General features: G+C 48.7%; 1 protein-coding gene across 4 annotated transcripts in view; it reads right to left on the bottom strand.

The window, feature by feature from the left end:
* Nucleotides 1–13,920, bottom strand: part of FHDC1 (FH2 domain containing 1) — a 41,669-nt gene extending 27,749 nt beyond the window's left edge. Inside the window, exons 1-2 of one of the 4 annotated variants that reach the window (XM_066386587.1) lie at nucleotides 13,657–13,920; nucleotides 5,841–6,472 (exon numbers count right to left, since the gene is read on the bottom strand). In XM_066386587.1, the coding sequence (XP_066242684.1) occupies nucleotides 5,841–6,332 (492 nt within the window). In that variant the 5' untranslated portion in view covers nucleotides 6,333–6,472; nucleotides 13,657–13,920. The other 3 variants (XM_066386578.1, XM_066386589.1, XM_066386581.1) reach the window with 3 other exon arrangements.
* Between the last annotated feature and the right edge of the window lie 292 nt (nucleotides 13,921–14,212).

Raw genomic sequence — 14,212 nt, 5'->3', positions numbered from 1 at the left:
TGAGACCTCTGTGGCTTTGGAACCATTCAGAGCTGTGGGCTCTATCTGTGGGCTCCCTGTGGACTGGTGGGCTCCACAGGCTAAGACAAGAAAAGGCCCTGGTCCCTCCCTTGCCCCACAAGTTCCAGTCAGTCCCTATCTTCTTTCCCAGACGCAGCAGCACCTGTAGGCAGGAACCGCTGAAATCAAGGCCTGCAACAGCAGGTACTGCCAGCAAGCTACAGAGCTCCTGAGCTTTCCCTCAAGCCCCCGGAGGAGTCACACCACCCCTGGCCAGCTGGAGAGCTAAAACGTAAGGCAACGTGCTTAGCGCATCCCATCCGGAGGATTTCCCACCAGGATGTGAGGGGAACTGGCTATAAAGCAGTCTCCCCCCAGTTAGCCTGGGTGGCTGGGGCTGTTCTAACACCCTGGGAGGCACTGAGCCCAGAGTATGTACTATGTGCTCAATAAACGATGTGGACGGCTATCCCACCCCTCTTGTGAAAACCTAATAAGCTTCCCTAGTTTCTTCTCCTACAATGTGTGTACTTTCACCCCGTATCACCCCACTACAAAACCTGCCTCCCATATTCTCTAAAGGAAGAAGAAACGTTTGTTTTCTAGTAGCAACATACACGTAACGATGTTTACCATTTTAACCATTTAAAAATGTACAGTTCAGTGGCATGAAGTACATGCACATTGTGCAACCACCGTCACCACACAACTATCACCACGCAACTATCATCAACATCCATCACAGAATCTTCTTGCGAAACTGAAACTCTGGACCCATTAAACCTGAACTCCCCCTCCCCCATCCCCATGCCTACCCCTATCTGTCCCTAGGAATTTGACCACCCTGGGTACCTCATGTAAATGGAATCATATACTATTTGTCCTTTTGTGACTGACTTATTTTGGTTAATGTAATGTCTTCAGGTAATTTTAAACCACTTTTTTTTTTTTTTTTTTTCTGAAGCTGGAAACGGGGAGAGACAGTCAGACAGACTCCCGCATGCGCCCGACCGGGATCCACCCGGCACGCCCACCAGGGGCGATGCTCTGCCCACCAGGGGGTGATGTTCTGCCCCTCCGGGGCGTCGCTCTGTTGCGACCAGAGCCACTCCAGCACCTGGGGCAGAGGCCAAGGAGCCATCCCCAGCGCCCGGGCCATCTTTGCTCCAATGGAGCCTTGGCTGCGGGAGGGGAAGAGAGAGACAGAGAGGAAGGAGAGGGGGAGGGGTGGAGAAGCAGATGGGCGCTTCTCCTGTGTGCCCTGGCCGGGAATCGAACCCGGGACTTCTGCACGCCAGGCCGACGCTCTACCACTGAGCCAACCGGTCAGGGCTTTGATGGCTTTTTATTTTCTTTTTTCTTTTTGGTTGGCTGCCAATTGGGAAATGCTCCTCCCTCAACTTTGGGGGGGAGGGACATGAAAACCCAGTCGAAGCTTTGTTGTTTTTTCCCTTTAAAATATACACTGCTCACAAAAATTAGGGGATATTTCAAATATTAATATGAAGCGGTTAAAAATCCCTTAATTTTTGTGAGCAGTATATTTCAAACACTACTACCTGGTTCTGTAGTTCTGGACTGAGCATGTTCCAGAATTCTAGAATATACTGGGAATCTGACAAAAATTGAGAACGACTGATACCTGAATTACAGGGTGGGATCATAAAACATTACTTCTTACAAATTTAGAAAAAACAGTCTTCCTCCCCTCCTTCCTTTCTTTCTCTCTCTCCATTCCTCTTTTGCTAATAAGAGACTTTAGTTAGGATCCCTAGCTAATGAACATATCCATCACCTCCCACATTGATCTTTCTCTTTTCTTTTTTTGGTGAGAACATTTAAGTTCTACTCTGTTAGCAAAGTTCAATTATACAAGGCAGTTTATCACCTGTAGCCACCATGTTTTTTACGCTAGCTCCTCAGACCTTATTCAGCTTATTGCGGTTTCTTTGTGAATCCCAACTTTGATCTACCATACTGACTGACACCTTGTAAGACAGTCCCTCTGCTCCCTTGGTTCAGTCCTGTCAGCTCGGTTACCCTCACCAAAGGCTAAGACTGTCCCTTCCTTAAGAGCATTTCAGGTCCCAGAGGGAGACAAGTGCAGACTCCAGTGAACCAGTGTGAGGCTCTGAGGAGCACCTGTAACAGCCAGATGGGGGAGCTTCCCGGGGGGGGGGGGATCAGTGAACATGGTGGGGGGAGAAAGGTAGAGTTTGAGCCGAATCTTCTTCTTATCACCAGTTATATAAATTTGTTATTTTCAGTTACTTTATTACAGCTTAATTACTATTGTAACATCTGTAGCCTCTTCAAATGTTAGTTTTAGGTAACAAAGATACAAGGATAGTGATAGTTTATAACCTCTTCTTCCAATTTACTATTTTAAGTGTGATTCTTCCTAAACTCAGCAATTCCCAAACCCAGCTCCTCCCTATCTTCCAGCAACTTCTTCCTTTGGAGCATAATGGAACTTATTTGTAATGTTTTATAAGTCATTTAAAGTATGAGCCAACCACATAATGGCAGGCCGCTTCTGTGGGAGGTTATTACATTTCAAGGCGACATAATCTGGTCCTCGGCACGTCTGAACCTCCAGAATTATGGCCTGTGGGGTAAGAGTTGGGATGCCATGTTTCCAGGCTCAGGATGGGTCTCTCTGCCACACATGCTATCGAGGGGACGCTGCAGTCCACACTCACAGGTAGTAAAGGACCAGGACCTTTCACCCCGCACTTCACTGACTACAGAGTGAACTGCAAGATTACTCCTGGACCTTGTTAGACTATCACTCTGTTGAATTAAATTACCACTGCTTTAGAAGAAAATCTTGTGAAGGAAGAAAACAGCCTGTACTACTTGTATTCCTTACTGAAAAAAATAATTAATTCTGGATAACCCTGCTATGTGACACGATTACATAACATGCACTTAACTCCATCTGCCTAAACAACCTACCCTACCCGAGTACTGAAGCATTGAAGAGTTAGATTGTTTGATGACACAGTTTGGGTGATTTAATTTTTCCTTCTAGTCTGCTGTCCCTAAGATTAGGGCTTACACATGTGCAGACCCATGTTCCTAACAGCCTTATTCACAATAGCCAGAGGTGGAAGTAGCCTAAGTGTCCATCGACGGATAATTGGACAAGCAAATGTGGTATATTGAAATTCTGACACGCTACAACGTGGAGGAACCTTGAGGACATTATGCAAAGTAAAATAATCTAGTCGCAAAAAGACAAATACTGAGTGATTATACTTATATAAAATACCTAGCATAGTCAATTCATAGAGAAAGTGGAGAGTGGGAGGAGGGGGAAATAGAGTTGTTATTTAATGGGTCCAGAGCAGGGGTCCCCAAACTACGGCCCGCGGGCCGCATGCGGCCCAAGGCCACTTATCCAGCTCCCGCCGCACTTCCAGAAGGGGCACCTCTTTCATTGGTGGTCAGTGAGAGGAGCACTGTATGTGGTGGCCCTCCAATGGTCTGAGGGACAGTGAACTGGCCCCTGTGTAAAAAGTTTGGGGACCCCTGGTCTAGAATTTCAGTTTGCCAGATGAGATTTCTACGGATGGATGCTGATGGTGGTTATACAACAACATGGACGGCTTCAGTGCCCCTGAACTGTACACTTAAAAATGATTAAGGTGGTCAATATATATTTTACCACAATTTAAAAAATAATTATTCACTTTTTTTTAAGTTAAAGGGAAGAAAAAGTAAAGATGAGTCTAGGATACAGGGGTAGAGGGAGGGGGGGAGAAAGACACTTACCCCTTCCCCATACACATACACCTGAATTTTAGATCTGACCTAGAAATGGACATTTCTGCTTCTGCCACAGTTGGGAAAAGATGCCACCCTCCCTTCCACTTCCTCCCCTCTCTGAGAAGTCCATAACTTCTCTTCAATTCATAAACATAGAGCAGTAAGCACCTCCCAGCCTGGTGAACTATCGGCATTTAGAAAAAAAGAAGTCCCCAATGTACAAAGGCCAGCTGGGGGAGGCGTGGTGAGCCAAACCCCCTCCTGTTTGCCACAGGCGCTTTTCTGACACATCCCCCCCACGTGTCCATCCACTCTTCCCTTCAATATTATTCAAAGTCAGTAAGCAGAGCTCAGGAACAATGGTGAGAAGTGACCTCCTGGACGAGAAGAAACCTCTGGTGGAAGTGCTGGCGAAGGCCAGGGTACTTAGGAAATGACTTCTCGCTCCTTCCAACACCGAAAGGATCCGCTAAGACAGAGGTCCCCAAACTTTTTACACAGGGGGCCAGTTCTCTGTCCCTCAGACCGTTGGAGAGCCGGACTATAAAAAAAACTATGAACAAATCCCTATGCACACTGCACATATCTTATTTTAAAGTAAAAAACAAAACGGGAACAAATACAATATTTAAAATAAAGAACAAGTAAATTTAAATCAACAAACTGACCAGTATTTCAATGGAAGCTATGGGCCTGCTTTTGGCTAATGAGATGGTCAATGTGCTCCTCTCACTGGCCACCAATGAAAGAGGTGCCCCTTCTGGAAGTGCAGTGGGGGCCGGATAAATGGCCTCAGGGGGCCGCACCTGGGCCATAGTTTGGGGACCCCTGCGCTAAGAAGTAAAAGGACTTTGCCGAAAGCCAAGAGCAGGGGAAGCCTGTATTCAGCACTAAACATAATCCTGGAGACTTCCTCTCAAATTTATGTCACAGTTTACAGTGAATTCTAATCCCAGCGTCGTCCGCATTTTATAATGAACAGACTCTTGGCGATTGCAACAGGATACCACACCACCGGCTTCCAGGGCCCTCCCAAGTCAGTTCGTGCAGTTAACATGTTCCTGAGCCAGAGAAAAGAGGTCAACGTTGTCAGCTCTAGAATTCAATAATGCAGGGAGCTGCTACTTCATTCCTGAGCCCTGCCTACTCTCTTATCTCACCAGCTCCATCTCTGACCTATTTTCTCAGCTCCTTTACAACAGATTAAAAAATGATGCATTTCTCTTGCTTTTTTTGGTGTAGGGGGGACCACATTCTCTCCTTTTAATCCCTGGTTTCTAACAAGGAGAGGCTTTAAAATTTTTACTCTTGTGCTTCTACACGAAGAGTACATACAAATGCAATTTCGGACTCAGTTTCTAGAATATATAGTGATCTGTGGCTTGGAGGCCACGCTTTTAGTCAACTTCTTATAACTTGCTAGCTTTATTTTTTCCTTAAAGTAACACAGCAGGTGTCAACTGGAAATATGCTTCCTAGGAAGACTGGCTGACAATAGCTTCATGCTTTGGCTCTCTGGAAATCTCTGTTCCACAAACAGCCATAATTCAACTCAGAGATTGGAGGAATAAAGGCCATCGCCAAACAGCCGAGCAAGGAAAACTGGAGGTAAAAATAAGGGAAAAACCCTAACGATGTGTATTAGTTAATGACGTTATTTAACAAAAGGCATTTTGTCTCCTAAAGTGCCAGTTGATCGCAGATGACTGAGTTCAGGGGATTAGTTGTTCGTTTGTTTGTATGACTGGAGACGAATAACCGTGGACTCCGGCGGAAGTGCTCCATCAAGGGGAACCACAGGTGTGCAGAGAGAGGGCAGGGCTGACAGGCCAGAGACGATGGCCCCAGATAGCATGTTCTCTGCATGAGGTCATAATCCACCGAGGTGTCTGGGAGGGTCCAGCACACAAGCTCCTTCCACTTTGTTACTACTAGGCTCAAGCTCATCATCTAAGGCCCTTTCTATCACTCCCAGGGCACATTCCCTTGCACTGTTATTCCTTCGAGAGTCTAGCAAGTTTTGAAAGGTACATACACCCCCTAACTCAAAGCAACCATCCTCTGCTTACCTCTTCTCTCGCTTCCCTGAAGGACGAATTTAAAGGTCCTCCTCTCCTGGAGAGGGAAGGCTTGGCGGCATCTTCCTGCTGCCCAAAGAGCTCCTCGATGCTCTTCGGATCGATCTGGTAGTGATGCTGCTGCTTGGCTGCCAAGGTCCAGATGTTGGTTTTGCCTCGCACTTGCTCTTCTGGAATGGTTTTCCAAAAAAAGCTTCTCACTCGCTTCTTCTTACTGAGGTGGCTGTAGCCATTCTTGTGAGAAGCTGGGGGCAGTCCTGGAGGGGGAGGAGGGAGCGGAGGTCCCTCAGAGAGTGGATGTGAGGGGGGAGGAGGAGAGGAAGGAAACTCTTCCTCTGAATATGGACATGGTGGAGGTGGAGGGGGTGGAGGAGGAGGAGGAGGAGGGGGTGGTGGTGTTTGTTCAATCATGAATCCAGCTGCTGTGGCAATAGTCCCATTGTCTTTATCACCGACCAAGGAGACACAATTCATAACATGCATAGTACTGTTGCCCTTCGAGGAGATAATTTTTTGACCTTGGAGAAACAGACACAAACCTCAAACTTGTGTCATACTTTTTTGCCCACTAGTCTGCCGCCAGAGAAAAAGGCACCTGCGTTGTGTATCATCATCTTCTAAACCTACAAAGACAAAACAATTTTAAAATCAGTACAGGAAAACATTCTAATACAAACTATTCCCACCAAGGCTAATGCCAGCCCTCCTAGAGTAAGTGGATATTAAAATCAAGGGACAATACATTCAAAAGAACATTAAAAGGGACATACTTTTCTAAAGGTGAACCAAATTTTATGGAAATGTTGCCAAAACAGCAGCAATAAATGTGACTTGGAAACCTTCCATTAATTGATAAGACACATACTTGCTGAGAACCCACCATAAGTTCAGCAAGTGTTGCTCACTTTATGAATATACTACTTGTTCATTACCTGGTTTGGTGTCTTTGGACAATGGATACCCAACCCCTAGAGAAATTATACAAATGACTGAAGTGTTAGGCGTTAGTGACCCTTTTGCCAGTCTGGACATGTCCCCTACCAATCACTTGGCATCTTCCACCTTGCATGAAATAGGCAGATTTGGAGGTGATAAAAGAATGGCTGAACTCATCCCCCTGGAATCAGAGCCATGGTGTTCCTCTATTTTCTCCAAAAATAGAGAAAAAAACACTAAACACGAGGATGAAAGGTTCCAGCTCTAAATCAAGCTTTACTGCTTACCATTTTAGACAAGTCACTTCGCCTCACTAGACTTCAGTTTCTCGTTTGTAAAATTAGGAGGTTGGGATACATTACATGACCTCTACCACCGCTTCTGATACTATCACTGTGGATTCTAGTTAAGCCATTCTCTAAAAGCCATCAGACCCCCTCACCTGTCCCTTCTGCTTCTTCTGTGACACCATTAGCAAAGAAAACACAAACACAAGAAACTGCTGATGGTGTCACACCTGCTACAGGTTAATCCCTGATCCATAAAGTCACTGACTTATTTTAGTGGCTTGTATTTTTACCAATCTTTAAATGTTTCTTTTTGGTGTTGGATTGTTCTGGACCTGATGTGAAAACAAGGGTCAAAACAACTACATTTTTTCAAATATAAGGAGAGGGAAGTGGAAATATGGAAGAAGGGACCCTGTGCAGGCTACAGAGTGAGCACCTGACTATGTGGGCATATGGAAAGGGGACTGTTTCCTGCAGGTCCTAAGGGCCAGATGGAAGGGCTTTTTAGACTGGACTTCTGAGTGCAATTGTCCTTCTATAGCATCACTGCCAAAGCTCACACTTACACACCCACACTGGTCAAACAATACTGGGTTACACAGGAGGCAACTGTCTTATATCACTAATACAAATACTATGAAATGTTTTACACAGAACCACATATAAGAGGCAGGCTTGCCTTGGGAATAAGAGTGGAGATTCCAGAAATAGACTACTTTTCCTCAGATCGTAGATGTGCAACCTGAGGTGAGGTAGGTTATGACCATACATTTCAACACCCTCTTCTATAACATAAGGATATACTGTTTCCCTGCCGTGTATAACATATGAACTAATACATGTACAGTTCTTACCAAGATGCCTGCATATAATTAGCTATTATTAACAGCAATCGGTGTCACATATACATATGATTTCTCTTTGTTTTCCCAGGTATTACATTACATTTGCTTTAAAATATACATTGGGTTTATATATAAAATGCTCAGGCTGCTAGAACCCTTACTATGTCCATTCTTTGCTTTCTCAGTTACTAGATTTCCGAGATGTGTTCTTTTTAATACTCAGTGGTTGAATATAATTACCTCTATCAAGAACAAATGTTTTTATGAAATATTTGAATATTTAAGATCTGAAAATTATAGATGACTAGAAAATAGTATTTCTAACTATCAACTCAATAAAATTGTTTTTCCTTTTTAAAAATTTTTTAGAGGCCCTGGCCGGTTGGCTCAGCGGTAGAGCGTCGGCCTAGCGTGCGGAGGACCCGGGTTCGATTCCCGGCCAGGGCACACAGGAGAAGCGCCCATTTGCTTCTCCACCCCTCCGCCGCGCTTTCCTCTCTGTCTCTCTCTTCCCCTCCCGCAGCCAAGGCTCCATTGGAGCAAAGATGGCCCGGGCGCTGGGGATGGCTCTGTGGCCTCTGCCTCAGGCGCTAGAGTGGCTCTGGTCGCAACATGGCGATGCCCAGGATGGGCAGAGCATCGCCCCCTGGTGCGCAGAGCGTCGCCCCATGGTGGGCGTGCCGGGTGGATCCCGGTCGGGCGCATGCGGGAGTCTGTCTGACTGTCTCTCCCTGTTTCCAGCTTCAGAAAAATGAAAAAAAAAAAAAAAAAAAAAATTTTTTAGAGGTGGGCCCTGGCCGGTTGGCTCAGCGGTAGAGCGTCGGCCTAGCGTGCGGAGGACCCGGGTTCGATTCCCGGCCAGGGCACACAGGAGTCCACCCCTCCGCCGCGCTTTCCTCTCTGTCTCTCTCTTCCCCTCCCGCAGCCAAGGCTCCATTGGAGCAAAAGATGGCCCGGGCGCTGGGGATGGCTCTGTGGCCTCTGCCCCAGGCGCTAGAGTGGCTCTGGTCGCAACATGGCGACGCCCAGGATGGGCAGAGCATCGCCCCCTGGTGGGCAGAGCGTCGCCCCCTGGTGGGCGTGCCGGGTGGATCCCGGTCGGGCGCATGCGGGAGTCTGTCTGACTGTCTCTCCCTGTTTCCAGCTTCAGAAAAATGAAAAAAAAAAAAAAAAAATTTTTTTTTAGAGGTGGGAGAGAGAGAGAATGATATAGAGAGAGAGAGAGAGAAGGGGGGAGAAACAGAAGGCATCCACTCCCATATGTCCCTTGACCAGGTAAGCCCAGGGCTTCAAACTGGCAACCTCAGTGTTCCAAGTCCACGGCTTATCCACTGTGCCACCATAGGTCAGGCCCAATAACATCTTTAAAAATCATTTTTACCTTTTTTAAGTGACATTAAGTACATTCACAATATGGTGTAGCCATCAGCACTGGATAATATTTTAGAAAGTAAAACTGAAATATTTACCCAAGCCAACTTGCAGCTCACATGAGATGCAACTGGCTTTTAAGAGTTGTTTTCATAATTATCATTAGGGGCATAACTAGGCTGTTTTCACAGTTGGCACCCCTAAAGCAAATGACTCATTGTCAATTATAGTTTATAGTTATATTTGAACTCTTCTTTTTTTTCAAGACTACACAGGTAATCTTGGCAGCTTATCTTTACATATTTTAAAATACTTCTGTACATGAAACATCTCATGTATAGAAGAGTTCTAATCCTCCAATTCATTAATGATGTATAGAAGCTGCTAATCCTTCCCTTCCAAATATGCCGGCTTGTTTATAGATTACCCCTGTTAAGAATGGAAAGGTCTCCATCCTAGAAAGCATTAACTCATTCAGTGCAGAAGAAATACATGCACAGATGTGCCATTAAACCACATACAGCAAATGTAGAGATACTAAGAAAGACTGAGAAAGACTATATACTTGGAAGTTGAACAACAGCACTATCTTCCTACACCAAAGCTTCAGAGGATGCACGTCTTTTTTAGTATTACATGTAACACAGGGGAAGTACCAGATAAAAGCTTGTCAAAGTAATAAGTAACACCTGCTAGCTATGCATTGACATGATTCTAACCACTGCCCCATCTTGAGGAAGAATGTTATTTGAAAAAGTTAAAGGTACAAAAGAAAATTTACAACATTGTTCCTAGTATACTGTCTGGTTAATTTTTTCCCAGGGTAACATACAGGAATCTTGGGCCCCCAACTGCTTCTAATGAATAAGTTGTCCGGCAATGATTAGCTAAGATGCTAATGATTTTACCACTGGTGTCAATAGGGCATCAATGGGGCTTCCTTCTCAGCCCGGACTTCTCATGTCAGACGGAGGTCCAAAACAGAAAGTGCCGACAGACATTCTAACCCTTTCCATAGTCTCAGGAGACATTAACACAGAGAATGTACAAAGAACATTTAATTTACTATGGTACCATCCATGGTAAAGATGCAAATGAACGCCCTCCAAGTACTGGAAGAGAACTCAGGTGACCCAAAGGCCCTGGCCGTTTCTCACAGCTGGCAATTGCGAGCAGGGACAATAGAATGAGCTGTGGCTATGTCTGGGAAATGTCAAGTATCCATCAATCTCTGCTGTGTAGACAGAGGCAGGCTTGTATTTAACATCTCACCAACAGGTTGGGGACCTCAGCAGCAGGGAGGGTGGCTGCTCAGGCTGACAAATGCCCCACTCTCCGTAAGATAAAGAGCTGTCATGGTAAGTCTCTGAAGATGAGAATGTCCCTTTGAGTCCCCTGAGTGCTAATCATGACCCAACACAGGTCTCTCTGTGTGATGGGTGCTCCTGGGTTAGGTTATAGCTCAGCTGAGCATCTTTTAACTATGTGAATTTTTAATAAGGGGACATGGTGACCCTTTTCTTAGCCTTTAGCTGATCAGCAAGCAAAAACATCTTAGAATGAGAATATTCATGGGGTATCCAAAGTGGCCCCATCCTAAACTCTCCTGCCTAAACAGCCTTATGACTTTGCTCTTGGTGTCAGAAACACAGCCAAAGTTCTACTCTCTTAAAGGGAGGGGGTGGGAGGGGAGTAAAAAAAGAGTATGTATGTTGTATTACAGTGAATTTAGGAGGAAAACGTTTTCCTGAAAGTCAGTTCAGAGCTCAAAGCTTTCCAGAAAGAGGGTTTAGAGGGGCCTTCTTGCTCAGCTGATCACTCACCTCCTAGGTCAACAATCATTAAAAGTAAACGCCAAGGAAAATGCACACCAGAAACCTTTCCGCCCGATTCCTGGCACGTGCTACAGATGAGGTGGGAGCAGAAAGGTCTGGTCCCACACCCTTCTGATGACAAACGGGGCAGAACAAGCCAGGTTTGGAGAGAAGAGGCAGAGGGATCTCAAAGCCCTGTTTAAGTTAGGAGAAAAGAAAGGCTTGGGAGAATTCCCGCAATTCTGAAATATGGAAGTTTTGCTCTCCACTAACTCATTGGGTAAAGGTTTCCCCCCGCCCCCGACTATCATTCAATATCTTCATTAAACACAAAATGTCAACCACACAGTCGAACCAGAGCTGGCAACGAGGGCTGTTTCCAGCCAGCGTGTTTAATCTTCAGCACAACATAAACATTTCATAGATGCCTGGGAGCGCCAACACCCGGAGAGCAGAGAAAGAACGCCAGGTTTTGACTGTGCATTTTCAATTTCTCTCAATGTCCCAAAATCAAGAAAAAATAAATAAAAAAGCAAACGAGCGCCAAAAGATGCTCTAGAGAGAAGGAAGCTCAGGCTAGGCTACTCATTCCAGGCAGACAACTCGAATAAGTCAGTAGAGCGGGGTTCAGAGGCTGCAGAACAGTTTCTGTGCGAACAGATGTTTGAAACTGACTAGGTCCTGAAGAAATGAGACGCGAGGGACACAGGGAGCAACGATTTCTTTCAAAAAGTCTGGATCCATAGTAGTTTCCTAAATCTTTGCATTGGCTAGCGGTCCACCACGTCCTTCCGCCCCCAACCCCGCCCCAGCCACTCACCAAAAGCCAACGGTTCGACCGCACAAAAGGTTCCGAGGGCACCGCGAGCCCCCGGCCGGCGGAGCACGCAGCGGCGTCCGCCGGAATCCCCAGGGAGCCCGGCTCAGCGTCCGACTGCAACTGGAGCGAAGCGAGTGGGAGGTCCCCGCGGACAGCACGCGAGCCCTCAGTGGTGTCCTTATCTGGACCGCGGCAGCGGGAGGGCGGGGTAGCCGGTGCGAGGCGGACAGGCGCCCCCACGCGCCGCGCAGGCTCTGCGGCGGGGCGACAGTGTGTGCGGGGTGGGCCGCCGCGGCCCGTGCGGGGACTAGTGGGACTGCAAGACCAACGCCTGCGTAGGGCTTATCTTCTGCCTGCTGGGAGCGTTTGCCTGATCACCGGCAGGAGCAACTGCAGCAGCCAGCCCGCCGCCTCGGTCTTCTCCGCGCCTCCACCGCCGGCGGGTCGAGGCGGGGCCGGGGGTCGCCAGACCCCGCCCCCTCTGCCCCGAGGGCCGGGGCTTTAGCGCCGTCCCCGCCCCGCAGACCCCTCCCCTTGCCCGCCCTCTCATCTGCACAAAGCTCCCGGAGGCGGGGGGAGGGGGCTAACTGGGGAAGGTGTCGGTGCCTGAATCGAAAGAGGAGGTCTCCGGTTCGCGAACACGGGCTCCCCACCCCTTCTCGCACCTCGGCGGCGACACCTCCTCAAGTCCGGGGTCGGAGTCTGGGCGCAGAGGGGGAAAGCCTCATCGCCGCACTGCGGCTCAGCTAAAAGCAAAGGGAAAAGCCGGCGAGAAAACCTTAAAGGGAGACTCCTGGTGTTTGGTCAGAGGATTAAACCGAGAGCCCCGTGTCCCTAGGCTAGGGCATCGCAGCGGCTGGAGATGACCTGCCAGCCCACCCGCTTCCTCCCCAAACTTACACAAGTGCAGGGCGCACCTTCTAACCTGAACTTCGCACGGCCAGAGCGAGTGTAAGAGCGAGAACCGCTTCTTCCTCGGTCCTCGCCAACCCCACACCTACTGTCAGGAGGGACAAGTCCAGTGTCCCCGCTGGTCAGGGACCCGGCGCGGCGCGCTTAGTTGCACGCTCTTGGGCGGGCGGGGATCAATCAAGTAGGAACTGAATTTATCCAAAAGTCTTAGCAGCTAAAGTTAAATCAAACCCCGATCCAACCCGGAGGCAGTTCGCGACCCAGCTCGTTCTCTGGACGCGGGTCCACAACCCGCACGTCTTCGCCTCTAGGGACCGATCGCTGTCCTCAGTGGCCCGACAAGTACGGCCGCCAAAGTCACCTGGGTGGGTGTTGAAGGAGCTCAAATGTCCCCAGCCTTCTTAGTGAGGCTCGAAGGCAGCCGAGATTCAGCACCCCAGCCCAGCGTCCTGACTGATCTCCGTCCCCGGCCCTCTAGAGCCGGGAGTCGCCAGGTCCCGGTGGCCCCGGAGCAGCGATCGCCTCTGACTCCGCCGTACGCCTCGCACTCACCCGCAACCCGCGCTCCCGGTGCTCCCGGCGCGCGCTCCTAGCTCCGAGCGCCGCCGCTTCTTCACCGATTTTTGCAGCCCGGGCAGCCCCGGACCGCGAGGGGGCAGGACGGCGCGGGGCGGGGCGCAGCCGCTGCCTCAGGTAACAATGCTGCGGACTAAGCTGCTCCCAGCGCCCGCCGCAAGGCTAGCACGCCCCTTCCTGCTTGGCCCCTTCCTCCGCCCACCTTCCCAATGCTAACGTCCGCGTGGCCTTGCTCATCTTCACCTGCGCGGGGCCCCGGGGGCCTGCGAGCCACCACCTGGCACGCTGCTCCCCACGCCCGAAGGCTGGCGCGGGGCCAGGTGGTCGGCCACCAAAGGGAGCAGGAGTGGTGGGGGACAGAGATGTACAGACTGTTGAAAAGCCAGGTGTCCTCGTGGAACCAGCAAAGAGGAGGCGCCAAACTGGCTTCTGAACCGGCTAGAGCCTTCCACAAAGGAGCCTGTGCGGCAGCCTCCCCTGCACCCTCCCCTGTGCATACGCGCGCGCACACTCTAGCACGCACACACCCCGCGCGCACACCCAAAAGTGCGCCGGCCATCCTCTGCCCTACACTTGCTTCTCCCTGGAGCACTATGCCGCAATCAGGTGAACTGTCCCAGCCCGCGTAGCTAAATCCCAGCCGGGCTGGAGCTTTCCAAAGGTCAGCTCTTCTCTGGGGCCTGCCAACTCGTAAGCTTACTTTTTTTTTTTTTTAAATCCTCAATGCTGAGTATAACAAGAACCTTTTAGTTATATTTAAGTCTGATCGCATGAACAGACAGACGGTGTCTGGGAAAGG

This window comes from Saccopteryx leptura, chromosome 1, assembly GCF_036850995.1.
Source record: "Saccopteryx leptura isolate mSacLep1 chromosome 1, mSacLep1_pri_phased_curated, whole genome shotgun sequence".
In the NCBI taxonomy this organism is placed as follows: Eukaryota; Metazoa; Chordata; class Mammalia; order Chiroptera; family Emballonuridae; genus Saccopteryx; species Saccopteryx leptura.
Note: the sequence above shows the minus strand (reverse complement) of the source record. Positions and strands in the feature narration are given on the sequence as shown.